General features: G+C 49.0%; 1 protein-coding gene across 3 annotated transcripts in view; it reads left to right on the top strand.

Annotated features, from left to right (window-relative positions):
• Positions 1-14,897, top strand: part of DCX (doublecortin) — a 92,840-nt gene that overhangs the window by 54,382 nt on the left and 23,561 nt on the right. For all 3 annotated transcript variants that reach the window (XM_029067279.2, XM_029067277.2, XM_039912379.1), the window contains exon 4: positions 12,315-12,417. In XM_029067279.2, the coding sequence (XP_028923112.1) occupies positions 12,315-12,417 (103 nt within the window). The remainder of the gene's footprint in view (positions 1-12,314; positions 12,418-14,897) is intronic.

The following is a 14,897-nucleotide window of genomic DNA, read 5'->3' as shown; positions in this document are numbered from 1 at the left end:
TCTTAGGAGAGTACAGTACATATGAGTTTGTAGAGACGTTCCTGACCTCCCAAGGGACGGGGCTGAGCCTGGTGGTGTTTGGAGGTTCCCTGCAGCTCCAGGATTCTACTGTAGTAGAGAATGCCTGGATCCCACATTTCCTTGATCATCTGTGGCTCAGATGGGATGGAGCCGATGTGGCACGACAGGCTGCAGACCCGTCGTCTTCCAGGAACGGGGGAAGGAGCGAGCGGAGAGCCAGAGGTAGAAAACCCTCAGCTCAGCGGGGACATCACTGCAGACACGGTGGCCATTTCCAAAGGAGTCGGGTGTGTTCTGAGGCCCCTCCATCCCCCAGCTCCAATCAGTCCTGCAATGAAAACAGCAGGATCACCCGGGCGAGTGCGCTGATTTATTACAGCGTGTCTGAAGCCTCTTACTTTGCCTCAGCAAGGAGGCCAATTATTTTCCATGTCCAATATCATTGAGGTAATTGATAAGACCCCGGACCTCATAATTCCAGGGAAAATGTTAATGCTCGAAGAAAGCCTCCTTCTGGAACGTCGCTGGGGAAAGTTGTGCGTTTTGCTTTCTAAGCATTTTCTTACGGATGGGGGTGGTTGAAGCGTGGAAGAGCTCTGTGCGTGCAGAGGGAAGGGGAACAGAGATCGGAGAACAGAAAACAATATTTTCTAGTTTTATTAGGTGTCCTTTTGTATTCCTAATTCAAATAAGTGCCTCAGAATTGGAACAGGAAAGAGGGACAGGTGACGGGAGTCATCCCTCTCCCAAAACTGATTGTTGTGGCGGCTCCCACCAGCACTGAATCTACTACAGTTTGGAAATCCGATAGTCTAGCTCTCCCCGGACAGGACCCAAGGAAGAGACGACTGTCACTCAATGCGGTGTCCGGTTTCCTCTCCCCGGGCTGCTTCTTCGGGGTAAGAGAAGCAAGCAAGAATACAATATTCTGCCTGCAGGAGTCCCCGGGGGCTGCTTCCGCAGAGTAGCTGGTCCAGGCTGCAGTGCGCTTCAGCCGCCAGCCAGGACGACGTGCTCGGATTATGAATCAGGGCGATTTTTCACCGTGGAGGCGCCGCAACCTACTCCAGGCAGTTCTGCAGCCTGCCATCTTATCCACCGTTTATCTCTCGGCCCTCCCGCACCAGGGCCTCGATTGGCATGGCTCTGCCTAAAGGCCAGCCTCACCTCTTGGCATCCGCGAGGGAAATGGGACATTTTCTGAGGCGCGAAGGAGGCGGGAAGGGTATGAAGGGCTTTTCCATCAGTAAGAACACAGCGCTCCCACGTCTTCTCTTTCTGCTGGATGTCTTTGGAGAAATATTTTGCTTCCTCCCTCAGCGGGGATGCTGACAGTTTCTACTCCTCTTGCAGTGTGGGTGAGATACCCTGTCTAGCTTCCCGTTCCTTTATTCGCTCTCCTCTGAGGGAGAAGTAGCTTGACGAGTTAGGAAATATTCCTGGGCAAAATGTGAAAAACGGGAAGGCCGGTCAAATTTGGTGTCTGTCCAGACTCCCTCAAATTTGGTGTCTGTCCAGGCTCTCTTCTGAAGAACAAAGCCATCCCTCTGAACTGAAATTAAAGAGAAAAGGATGCCCTAGCATGTCAGTCACAGTAATAGTAATTACTATTATTACGGTTTTTGTTAAGCACTTACTATGTGCCAGGCAGTGTACTAAGCACTGGGGTGGATACGAGCAAATCAGGTTGGACTTAGTCCCTGTCTCATGTGGGGCTCACAGTCTCAATCTCCATTTTACAGATGAGGTAACTGAGGCCCAGAGAAGTGAAGTGACTTGCCCAAGGTCACACAGCAGACAAGTGGCAGAGTTGGGATTAGAACCCATGACTTTTTGACTCCCAGACCCGTGCTTTATCCCCCAAAACTGTTTTACTCAACCCAGTAGCTGTAGACTGTAGAATGATTTCTCTTTCCCAACTTTGTTGTTGAAAATTGAAATTTTAACTGAGTTGATATATGGGGAGGGGAGAGGGTGGGTTAATAATAATCACAGCAATACTAATCATGATATTTGTTAAATGTGCCAAGCACCAGGCTAAACACTGGGGTAGATACAAAATGACCCAATGGACACAGTGCCTGTCCAATATGGGGTTCTCAGTTTAAGGCAGAGAGAGAATGGGTATTGAATACCCTTTTCGCAGCTGAGGAAATTGAGGCCCAGAGAAGTGAAGTGACTTGCCCAAGTAAGAACCCAGATTCCCTAACTCCCAGTTCCATGTTCTCTTCCCTAGGCCACTCTACTTCTACCTGGAGATTAGCATAACCGATTACCTTAAGGGGTTCAACCTCCAGACTGAGTCTAGTAAGGTCATTAAATTGCCTCCGTGTGTACAACTCTGGCTCTCCTTGCGATGTACAGACATCTCAGAAAAATCTGGGTAGTGTTTTTGTTTGAGGTACAATAATAATAATAATAATTGTGATATTTGTTAAGTGCTTACTATGTGTCAATCTCTGTCCTAGGTACGGGGGTAGATACAAGGTAATCAGGTTGGACACAGTCCCTGTCCCACATGGCGTTAACAATCTTGATCCCGATTTTGCAGATGAGGTAACCGAGGGACAGAGAAGTGAAGTGACTTGCCTAAGGTCACACAGCAGACCTGTGGTGGAGCCAGGATTAGAACCCATGTCCACTGCCTCCTAGGGCCGTGCTCTTTCCACTAGGCCACGTTGCTTCCTCGAGTCCCCCATTCTAGAGTCTTCGCTGCCCTGTTTGACTTTACGAATGAGCAGCAGAGCCTACTTTTTCGGCCACGTCCTCCGAGGGACGAGCCGTTGCATGGTGACAATCGCCATTCTCTGCAAATCCTTTTTCTGTGAACCCTCTTCAGGCGGAAGAGGCAGGAGATAGAGGAGCCGCCACCAAGCCAGGTATCTCAGAGCATCACCACGTCCCAGTTTTCCTTTCCAACTTTCAGGTCGTGTTAAACTAGCTCTGAGACTCCAGTCTAGGTCGCCTGTCTGCCGTGGCTAGATCCTGTCTCCGCCACGGCATCTCCTGACATCCCCGGCTGCCAGGTTTCATCACTTTCACACAGTGCTTCTTGCTTCAAGGGCTACAGCCTTGGCCCTCCGTGGGCAAGCTGAAGCTTTATCCCATCGTTTCCTTCCTCGGGCTGCAGGGGCGTTGGGGCCAGCGCTGATCGAAAAGACAACATGTCCGGCATCGTTACCCTCAAGCCCCGCTCTAATGCTCAGAATCCGGCAATCAGGTGGAAGGTCAGAGCCGACCTGGAGGAGAACGTGGTTTGAGTGAGTGACCAGCCTCCTTTCCTGAGCCTGCTGCTTCAGGGTGGCTGCTTCCTGCAGTGGATCCCGGCTCTGACGCTTATCTGCTGTGTGACCTTGGCCAAGTCACTCAACTTCTCTGTGCCTCAGTTACCTCATCCGTAAACTGGGCATGAAAACTGTGAGCCCAGTGTGGGACAGGGATTGTGTCCAACCCAATTATCGTGTGTCTACCCCAGGGCTTAATACAGTGCCTGGTACAAAGTAAGCGCTTAACAAATACCACAATTGTTATTATTATTATCTAGGGCGGAAACAGGCCTAAAACAAGATAGTCTTACCTGCAAGAGAATCCTTTCCAGTTTGAGGGGGTTTGACAGCAGAAAAAAGCACTGAGTGCTGGTGCTAAGACGGACCTGGACTGGGGGCTTCAGAGAGTGCTTGGACAGATCCAGCTCTTGCTAACGGGGCCACCGGCCCTGTTCCTGGAATTTCACTTGCTGGATGAACCCACCTGAGAGTTGGAAGATTATTCACCCTCCAGAAGTACCTGACCCAATCCAAGGACAGCCTCTAGGCGTGCACCTTGTGGCTCAGACTACGAGGCCCTTTCAGCCAGCCAGGTTCCCAAAAGCGAGGCTCATCACGAAAGGCTTCTTTGGCGGGGTAAACCAGATGCCTTCCCTAATCTGGATGATATCAAGATAAATTACGGCCCCAGATTCTGTGGCGTCGGTCTCCATTTGGATCCTCCCAAGGGAAGAGGCAGTCCCAGAACAGGTCGGCATTGTCCTGGAGGGTGGGAGGCGCTCAGCCCTGTCGTATGCTTTCCTGCTTCAGTCGAGTTTCCCAGATCAGTCTGATCTTGTTCATGGCAGCGATTGGTGCTTAGCGGGTAGAGTCTGGCCGGTGACGGCGTTCAAAGAGTAAGCCTAAATCCCGCCGATCCCAGCCCCTGTGATAGTGGCTTCGTCTCCGGAACCACAACTAGTCCAGAAAGGGCGGGCCTCCAGGATTCTGCCACGGCCACAGCCGGAGCTGCATAAGAATGGAGTTGACTTGCCTTGAATTGGCCGTCCTCCCCGCCGAGCTGTTTCCCCCTTCAGCAGCATGTCACAGTACGCTACGAACAGCCCCAGGAGAACCCTCTTCCTGCCTGAATGACCCAGGGATGCCCAGGCCCCAGTCACCAGTAGATTCAGGAGCACAGATGGGGTCTGGCACCGTCCCTCCTCTTGATGGAAAGCAGCGTGGCCTAGTGGATAGAGCACGGGCCTGGGAGTTAGAAGGACCTGGGTTCTAATCCCGGCTCTGCCTATCCACTGTGTGACCGCGGGCAAGTCACTTCACTTCTCTGAGCCTCAGTTCCCTCTTCTGTAAAATGTGGGTGAAGACTGTGAGCCCCATGTGGGACAGAGACTGTGTCTGACCCTATTAACTTATATCTACCTCAGCGCTTAGAACAGCACTTAACAAACACCATCATTAGTAGAATGATTAGTATTATTAGCTGGCAGCCAAGCACCTGGGCTTGGAAGCAGAAGTCCATCCTCTCAGTCGTGGCCCCCCCTTAACTTCGTCGGTCCCCACCGTCGAGACATCTCACGGAGCGGCAGCGGCTACTGGGGAACATCTCGGAGGCATCATCCCAATGGCAACGGGAGGCTCAAACCCCTGAAGTGATGGATGGTTCTCACAGTAGGACCCCCTAGACTGTAAGCTCTTTGTGGGTATTCATTCATTCAGTAGTATTTATTGAGCGCTTACTATGTGCAGAGCACTGTACTAAGCGCTTGGAATGAACAAGTCGGCAACAGATAGAGACAGTCCCTGCCGTTTGACGGGCTTACGGTCTAATCGGGGGAGACGGGCAGACAAGAATTCATTCAATAGTATTTATTGAGCGCTTACTATGTGCAGAGCACTGTACTAAGCGCTTGGGATGAACAAGTCGGCAACAGATAGAGACAGTCCCTGCCGTTTGACGAGCTTACGGTCTAATCGGGGGAGACGGACAGACAAGAACAAGAAGGGAATGTGTCTGTTATATTTTTAAATTGCACTCTCCCAAGTGTTTAGTACAGTGCTCTGCCAATAGTAAGCGCTCCGTAAATACCACTGACTGACTGAGTAGTAGGAATAGTATTCATTAAGCACTTGCTGCGTGCAGAGCACTGGGCTAAGCGCTGGGAGAGAATCCACAGGTGAGAATTAGACACGGCCCCCATCCCTCAGGAGGCTTGACCGTCTGAGAGCTTCCACTTGGCTTCCAGTCCCCGCAAAATATCACTGCACATAATAAGCAATCGGTAAGTACAATCGATGACGATAATACAGTCTCCAGGACACCAATAGGTTCCAGACTGTCAGTCAGTGGTATTTATTGAACGCTTATTGTGTACAGAGCATTGAACTAAGCACTTGGGAGAGTACAGTTATAAAGGAGGTGATAGACATGTTCCCTGCCCACAAGGAGCTTATAGTCTACCCGTTGTTGGAAAATGACTAGGAGACCTTATCCTCCCACTGACAAAGGACCCTGTTCAACTTCCTCTGCCTCTCACCTTCTGCTCTCCCTCGCTACCTGATCCCAACAAGAAGAAGGAGATTTGTGCTAATGGCCTCCCTGTTGTAGGGGAATTTGATTGATCAGGCGTTAACTGTGGATTATTCATGAAGACGTGGTGTCACTGTGTAGGGCTGTGGAATCAGACTTAAAAGCTTATGAGTATTAATCAAGGTCAGGCCCGCCGTTTCCTTGATTCGGTCAAGCCCATCAATCGTAATGATAATACTTAATGGGAGTCATTGCTAGAATCTCAACATAATTAAGTAGTTTAAGTTCCTAGTGTACCCTAGATACATTTGGTATTTGTATTTGTTAAGCGCTTACTATGTGCCAAGCACTGTTCTAAGCACTGGGGTAGACACAGGGGAATGAGGTTGTCCCACGTGGGGCTCACAGTCTTAATCCCCATTTTACAGATGAGGGAACTGAGGCACAGAGAAGTTAAGTGACTTGCCCACAGTCACAGCTGACAAGTGGCAGAGCTGGGATTCAAACTCATGAGCCCTGACTCCAAAGCCCATGCTTTTTCCACTGAGCCACGCTGCTTCAAATCTCACTGGAGAATCCATTCTGTTTGTGGAGCAACTTTTATGGACAGAGCACTGAAATATGAACTTGGGAGGGTCCAAGGAGTTTGCTAACTAACTAATTAACTAATTAACAAATAAGAAGAAGTTCTGTAATAGTAAAGAGAGACAGCGTGGCCTAGAGGAAAGAGCAGGGGCCTGGAGTCAGAGGACCAGGGTTCTAGTCCCAGCTCTGCCACGTGACTTGCGCGTGACCTTGGGCTAGTCACTTAACTTCTCTGGGCCTCAGTAACTTCATTTGTAAAGTGGGGATTAAATCCTACTCCCTTCTAATTAGACTATAAGCCTCAAGTGGGATAGGAATTATGTCCAACTTGATTAACTTGTGTCTATCCCAGCGCTTAGAACAGTGCATAGCACATATAAGTGCTAGACAAGTACCATTATTTATTATCATTATTGTTAATTTAATAATAATAGTAGATAAGTACAAAAGCATCCCAAGAAGTTAGGCGGGTAAAAATGCTGAAGTGGTTGTTTGAGGTCTAGTGGAAGGAGCAACAGGCCTGGGAGTCAGAGAACCTAGCTTCTAATCCCAGCATCACATGTTGTGAGACCTTGGACAAGTCACATGACTTCTCTGGGCCTCAGTTTCCTTATCTGCAAATTGGGGTTTCGATTGCTGTTCTCCCTCCTACTTAGACTGGGAGCTCCATATGGGACCTGATCGTCTTAATAATAATAATAATAATGTTGGTATTTGTTAAGCGCTTACTATGTGCAGAGCACTGTTCTAAGCGCTGGGGTAGACACAGGGGAATCAGGTTGTCCCACGTGGGGCTCACAGTCTTCATCCCCATTTTACAGATGAGGTAACTGAGGTACAGAGAAGTTAAGTGACTTGCCCACAGCCACACAGCTGACAAGTGGCGGAGCCGGGATTCGAACCCATGATCTCTGACTCCAAAGCCCGTGCCCTTTCCACTGAGCCACGCTGCTTCACTGATGATCGTCTTGATCATCAGTGCTTGGCACATAGTAAGCTCTTAACAAATAACACAGTTATTATTAGGCTCAGAAAGGATTTGGACAAATAATGACTGAGAGGTTAATAGAGGCAAAGATAGAGCTTCTTGAAGGAAAAGTTTGGTCCATGATGGGTTTTTCGAGAGAAAAGATTTGGACGTTAGTAGCTCTGTTCTGGGAACAACCAGGGCACAATTCCTCTGTGGTTCCTGTTGCTCCTGTCAGGAGATGGGTGGAACGTTGGTGTAACTTGGGCTGGTGTTTTTATGGCCCTTTGCTTCTACATTCAGAATTGCAGAAGCGCCATCAATCATCAATCAATGATATTTATTCAGCATTTACCATGTGCAGAGCACAATACTAAGTCCTTGGGAGTACCATGCAAAAGACACGATCTCTACCCAAAAGGAGTTTACAGTCTAGAGGGAGAGATGGACATTAATATACATAACTAAATGGTGGATATGGACATTGGACCTGGGGGTCCAGGTGGGGTGAATATCAACTGCAGTGCAAGTCATTTCTTGTGATTCACTGCTGAGATATGGTCTTGTTTAAGTAACATCTCAAAATGCTTCATACTGCCTCTCCAAGCCTTTCCTTATTTACTGAAATTCAAACGTGAGCAGGATGGATGTGGATGTGAAATTTCAGTAGTCCAAGCAATGAGAAATCCTTTAAGAGGAAGGGAGAGGAGGTAATCCAGCCAGTCTGAATTCACACCTCTGGAGGTTCTTGTAGAAATCAATATGGTCACAGGGAGATAAAGTGGACTGTTACCTTTTTTTGGTCAATTCTTGGAGTCAAAAAGCTAGCCTCAAACTAAAATCTGACCTCTGGTTTTGCATCTTCATTTAACTGCATGATTTAATCCACTTCCATGGTTTAAAATAGTGAAACTAGTAATGATAATAAGAAAGTGCTCATAGGGTGCTAAACACAGGTGCAGAGGCAAGATAACCAGATGGGTCACTGTCTCGGTCCTACCTGGGACTCACAGACTAAGGGGGAAGGAAATCAGTTATTGAATCCCCATTTAACAGATGAGGAAATGGAGGCTTGGGGAAGGAAAGTGACACGCCCAAGGCCAGACAGCAGGCAAATGGTAAAGGCCATGCTATTTCTCCTTGTGAGCCTCACACTGGATCCCTAAACATTTTTCTAGGGAATTTGGGTCCTTGAAGAACTGAGCCCTAGTTGGGGGCCTCTTGGGGAAAAAGGAAAGATGAGACCGATGGTTGCATGTTATTGTTCTTGAGATGTTTCTTCTGACGCTCTGCAGGAAGGGATTTTGTGAGGTCTAGCTTCACTCCTTTCCCATGATGTTGTGGGAGGGAGTAAATTCTGGAATTACACGAAATGACCAAATTGAAAGACTGTATTGTGCCTGGATGATTTTCCCTCCCCAGTCAAGCCATTAAGAGTCTGCCAGGAACCCACTCCCATTTTTCATGGTCTAAGAACCTTTCAAACCCAAATGGCTTGGAGGATTTGGGGATTGAGTCCATTCTCTTTCTGACACATTTCTCTTTGAATAGGTCAGTTCTGTTCATCTTCTGGGAAGGCGGCAGGGGAGATGGAGTGGTTATTTCAGTAACTGAACATTCCCGGCCAGTGGGTCTTGATGACTCACCCCTGGGGAGTTTGTCACTCGATCAAGTTTCTCACAAAGAGCTGGGGGAGCCAGCTGGCCCTTGGCATGATCCCGAGGTCTTGATCGCGACCGTGAGGTCACAGGCATCTACCCTAGCGTCCAAGAACCAACGTGATGGTGATGCTACCTCAGGAGGGCATTTTTAAAGCCCTCCGTGGATTCAGCAGATTGAGTGACTCACGAGGCACTCAAATAAAGCTTTGGGGTTCAGCTGCAAGGTGGGGAACTTTCCTTAAACAACTTAAGAAAAAGAATCAGCGTCTGTCTTGACAACGATCCTGCAGGGATCATCTGTCTTTCCCTCCCTGACTTGCTGTTAAGTGTCATGTTGAGATGACTGAAGGAATCACAGTCTCCTGAGGACTCTGTGGTTTCCAGGGATGGGTGACCCGAGAGGCTATTTGGGCGTTGTAGCTGCGTCCGGCAGGGTGGCCCATTCTTTCTTGGTGGCATTGGACAGTTACCAGACTCATCCCTTGCCCCGCCTCAATCCTATCCGCTAGTGTCATCGTGTTGGAAGCCCCCGCCCCCTGCGGAAGCCTTTCCCCAAAAGCTCCTCTCTCCCCTCACAAAAAGCCACCTTCCCAGAGGCTCCCTCCAGAGGTCTGGCCTCATGGGGATTTGTCCCACTGGTGGAAACATGACTCGTTACTGACCAGGTGAAACTCCCATCACCTAGTTTCAGCAAAAAGACATCGCTGCTAAAATAAACGTGCTCTTGCTGTTGCTTTCTTTTCTTCCCCCTTGCATTCGGGAAATGCATAGCCATCAGCGTCATGTGGCATTTAGAAGCTTTGAATTTTTTTTTCAAATGAAGGGGTTAGGGATAAATGTGTCTACTGTGAGGCATGTCTGAGGTACTCAGAACTGATTATCAGATGTAATTAGAAGCGCTAGAAGTGGGGAAGCTAAAGGGAGAACCAGACTTTTCCGGCAATTTGAGCCAATTTGCACAGAAGGCACGGATCAGAGATATTTACTCCTTTGGTGGGGCGGGGGGCGGGGCGCGGGGAGGGGGAAAGCACTAAGTATACAAGGGTTTGGAACGAGTGCTTCGATACTTGGGACACGGCAAAGCCGGGGACCGTAACGGACTGTAGCCGGGTTAGAGTGCTGGGTATCTAGAGACTGGAGCCTGGGCCAGGAGGAGACACTCTAGGACTAAAAGGGTCCAGCGGATCCTAACAGTGTGGGAGTAAAAATGTTTCTGGACCCGGTACACCATTCTAATCGCTTCAGCAAGTAGAGCAGAAGCCCACGTTCCCTGACATGGAGGGCCTAGGCTATCATTTGGGGTTTGAACTGGATATGTCTTGGGGCAGGGTGACAGGGGAGCTCACCGGGACCACTGCCCTTCGATCTCGGTCTCGCAGTAGCGTTCCTCTTTGCCTTGACCAATTAGCTGCTTCCAAAGGACCTGACCAAAGTCAGAAATTCGACGGGAGCTTTTCCCGGACCCGAGGCCAACTCCTGCTCTAGTACACCGGGGCACCGAACGACCCTTGGCCAGGTCAGGCGGGAAGCAGTTTGGCCTGATGGAAGGAGTACAGGCTTGGGAGTCAGAGGACCTGGGTTCTAATCCTGGCCCTGCCGATTGCTTTCTGTGTGATTTTGGGCATATCATAACTTCTCTTTGTCTCAGTTTCCTCAACTGTAAAATGGGGATTAAATACCTGGTCTTCCTCCTACTTAGACTGTGAGCCCCATATGGGACACGTGTCTGCCTTAATTAAAACTTAAAACAGTGTTTGACACATAGTAAACACTTAACAAATACCATTAAAAAAAAAGAGGGGACTTGTTTTTTATGCCACTCCTCTCATGCCACTCCACTCTTTCCCCCAAATAGTGGTCTGGCCTGCTTTCTGTGTCCAGTCAAGAGAAGCAGTGTGGCCCAGTGGATAGAACGTGGGTCTGGGAGTCAGAAGGACCTGCGTTCTAATCCTAGCTCTGCCACTTTTCTGCTGTGTGACCTTGGGCAAGTCACTTGACTTCTCTGTGCCTCAGTTTCCTCATTTATAAAATGGGGATTAAAACGGTGAGCCCCATGTGGGACAGGGACTGGGTCCAACCTGTTAAACTTGTATCTACCCCAGCAGTTAATACACTGCCAGGCACATTGTAAGTGCTGAACAAATACCATTAAAAAAAATAAATCTCCAACGGCAGCTCAGCAGCCCCCTCTCCTTACAGAATTCCTTCCTTGCAAAGAAGATAAGGCTCCCCCATGCCACCTCGATCCCCGCTTCCTGGTCAGCACTTTGCTAATTCAGTTACTTGAGGGTTTCCACTCCATCTGCCCACTCCAGGAAAAGTCTAGCGTGCTAGTTGTGGGAGAAAGGGCAAGCCTTGGCCCTGGAAGCCAGCTAAATATCTGTAAACTTGTCTTGAGGTGGTTGAAAGCAAAATGGCTTCCACCAGAGAAACAGACCATCAAATGTACGTGTTTCCTTCGTGGCCAATAACAGAACCTTCCCCCGGCTGACCCTCTCTGGTCATTCTATCCTTGGGACATGGGATGGTTAAAGGAGAGCATAGTAATTCCACTATAATGGACCAATAGAAACAGTGTCGTCACTTGTCCGCTGGGCAGCTAGAAGGGTCACTCCAGTTTTTCAAATGGGGAATCTGAGGCACCAGCAAAGGCCTCCCACTGCTCAACCTACCACTTTGAACACTAGTAGGTCCCCTTAGTAATTATCAATACTATTTTTATAATGGTATATGGCAATCACTTCCTGGGTGCCAAAGCTGGGCTAAGCACTGGGGCTGATACAGTTGATCAGATCGGACACAGTCCTCGACCCATATGGGGAGGTGGAGAGACCAGGTGTCTTATCCCCCGCATAGGGATGAGGAAACTGAAGTTTATTTAGGTTCAGTGACTTGCCCAAGGGCACCCAGCAGGTTCCTGGTACAGCTGGGATTAGATCTCTGGTCTCCCAATTCCCGATCCTGCGGTCCTTCGGCTAGTCATGCCCAGAAATGGCCGGTGGAGGAGAGCGGCACAAAGGGCACAGTGTTCCGATCCAAGGCTCAATTTCCAATCTCACTTTGGCCAGGCATGGCAGGTGGCTGGCTAAGCCATTTTTCTCTCCATCACCCCCTCTTGTGCCGAGGGAAGGAGATGTCTGAACTCACTGGGTGGTCTGTGGGAATCATTTGACTTCGTCGGGTAGGTGAGAGAGGGTAGTGTTAGTCAAAAAGGAGAGAGGAGAACAGCCGTTACCTCAGAGCATTACCACTTGAGCTCACCACCGACCTTTCCCCTCTCTCGCTAGGTGACCTGTCTCCACGATTTCTTCGGTGATGACGATGTCTTCATCGCCTGTGGGCCGGAGAAATTCCGCTACGCCCAGGATGATTTTTCCTTGGATGAAAATGGTAAAGTACCATGCCACCCCAACCCTACTGGTGCATCCTGTCTGTCATCATCATTTGTTGCATCGCCCTCCATGCTGGATTTCCCTACACTCACTGGGGCCGCAGAGGGAGTTGTGGCTACTTTAGGGCATCAACTGGTGTTTCGGAACCTGGAGGGAATGGGTTGAATTTCAGATTTCTCACCCCCTGCAGGCTTTCTTTCCTTGGCTCCCATCCAGCTGGGTTACCTTGACCACATCAATCCCTTCTTTTGAAGACATTTTTACAGGGTAGGTTTTCAGCCTAGGGGGCATCTATGTCATTCATTCATTCAGTCATATTTATTGAGCACTTACTGTGTGCGGAGCACTGTACTCAGCACTGGGGAAAGTACAATAGAACAATAAACAGTGACATTCATTGTCCAGATACTGGGAACAGCAGCAAAATGTAATACACCATCCCTCTTGTTCCCATAGTTCCAGCTGGCTTTCTTTCCCTCTCATGTGCCGCCCTCATGCTTGGACCCTGGCCTGATGTGCCTTGATCAAGAAATTTGAAGCAGCTGATTTTTCAGGAGCATTTTATGGCCACTGGCAAGCACGGACTGTCTCTAACCTGATTATCTTGTATCTACCCCAGCGTTTAGAACAGTGCCTGGCACACAGTAAGCGCTTAACAAGTACCATTAAAAAAAAATACGGCCTAGGAGCCTGACTTTTCTTGCTTTCCCTTCTTTGGCCATGGAGAGACAAGACAGGAAGCAGCCCAGGACAGGTTTGGTTGCCCTCTTTTCTTTTGATGTTCTTTTCTTGAGACCAGGGCTGTGACCAGCAGGTGACAAGTGAACCACCTGCCATGGGCTTCATGCTAGAGGGGGGCTAATGACCTCTTGACATTTAATGACTCCATAAGGGAGCAGGCATTAAGTATGGCAGACAGTTTAGGAAAACTCTCTTCAGTGTGCAGGAAGGATTAACTTCCAAACTTCCAAAGACAGAGGAGAGAGGCAGGGAATAAGAGGGAGGAAGAGCTCAGGAAAAGAACAGGACAGCATCTTTCTCACCTAGAGGAGGAGGAGGAGGAAGAAGAGGAGGAATAGTACTTCTAAAGTGCTCTTTTTGTGCAGAGCAACTGTACTAATACCTGGGAAAGAATATACAGATGTAAGCTAGCATGATAGAATCCCCTTCTAAAGTAGATTCCCAATACAGGTGAGTTCCAACAACATTGTGGAACCTATTAAGTTTTTCCCCTCCTAAGCCCAGAGTTTTCTTTTACCTTCAAGGCCAGCTTTCGGGAGAGAGGGAAATTCACCTCCTTTTCCGATTTCATATAATGTCATTTCTTTAACGGTGAGGCCGATAAACCAAGCACACTGCCGAATGTAACGACATTATTTGGAAGGCTGCCTTGGCCCCCTCAAGCCCCTGACCCTAGAGCGTTTATTTCGTGGGGGGTCTCTTTGCTGGTTAGGGGCCACTGTGTTCCCCTCCCAAATCTCTGTTAACATGAGGGCCACTTCCGACTTGGGAGGTAATACACATTGCAGAATTACAGAGGGTAAGTACTCTTGAAATAATATGTGGTCCTATAGTTGGTCACGTCCAGCTTCTAAAACCTGATGAACCTGGTGGATCAGAGGGCAAAGCTCTGGCATCATTTCTCCTGGTGCGCTTGCCATCTGACCCGTTGGCAGATTGTCTGGAAAGAGAGTGTGGCTGGCCTCCTCTCTGCCAACCAGGGGAGACTAGAGGGAGACGGCGCTTCCACATGAACGATAAATGAATCAGACTTTCATTGAGGTCAGCCGCCTCCCTGCCAAGGGGCCCGTGTCCTTCAGCAAGCCGCCCGAGTCTACGGTATTCCCGGCAGAGAAAACGGTCAATGAATGTGGCTCAGCCAGCTCAGCCCCAGCTCTCATTTCCTCAGAGCCGGGAGTCTAAGGTAGAAGTGATGGGGGATAAGCTGGTGCTTCCAAGGAGTGGGCCGGAACATACTGACGCCCCACGGAAAGTTTCCAGGCCTGGCCGGAATTTCGCCATCCACCATCGTTCGTTGACCTACCTTCTGATTTGGGAAAGTGCCTAAACCTGTGGGTCGAAATCAGTGACGGCAGTGCCCACGTCCAAGACGGCGAGGCCGGGAGATGGCCCTCCAAACCTAAAATGTTAAGACACACCACCAGCCTAGTGGTTCCCTCCCGGGTTTCAGAAGGAGGAAAGTGTCAGTTTGGAATCTAATAATGGTAATGGTATTTATGGGTACCTGTTAAGCTCTTACTATGTGTGAGGCACTGTTCTAAGCGTTGGGCTAGATACAAGTTAATCAGGTTGGACACGGTCCCTGTCCCACATTGGGCTCACAGTCTTAATCCCCATTTTTTTCTTTTTACAGATGAGGTAACTGAGGCATAGAGAAGTTAAGTGACTTACCCAAGGTCACACAGCAGACGTGGCGGAGTCAGAATTAGAACCCAGGTCCTTCTAACTCCCAGGCTC

Source organism: Ornithorhynchus anatinus, chromosome 6 (genome assembly GCF_004115215.2).
Source record: "Ornithorhynchus anatinus isolate Pmale09 chromosome 6, mOrnAna1.pri.v4, whole genome shotgun sequence".
Taxonomy (NCBI): domain Eukaryota; kingdom Metazoa; phylum Chordata; class Mammalia; order Monotremata; family Ornithorhynchidae; genus Ornithorhynchus; species Ornithorhynchus anatinus.
This window is presented reverse-complemented; position numbering and strand designations above follow the sequence as displayed.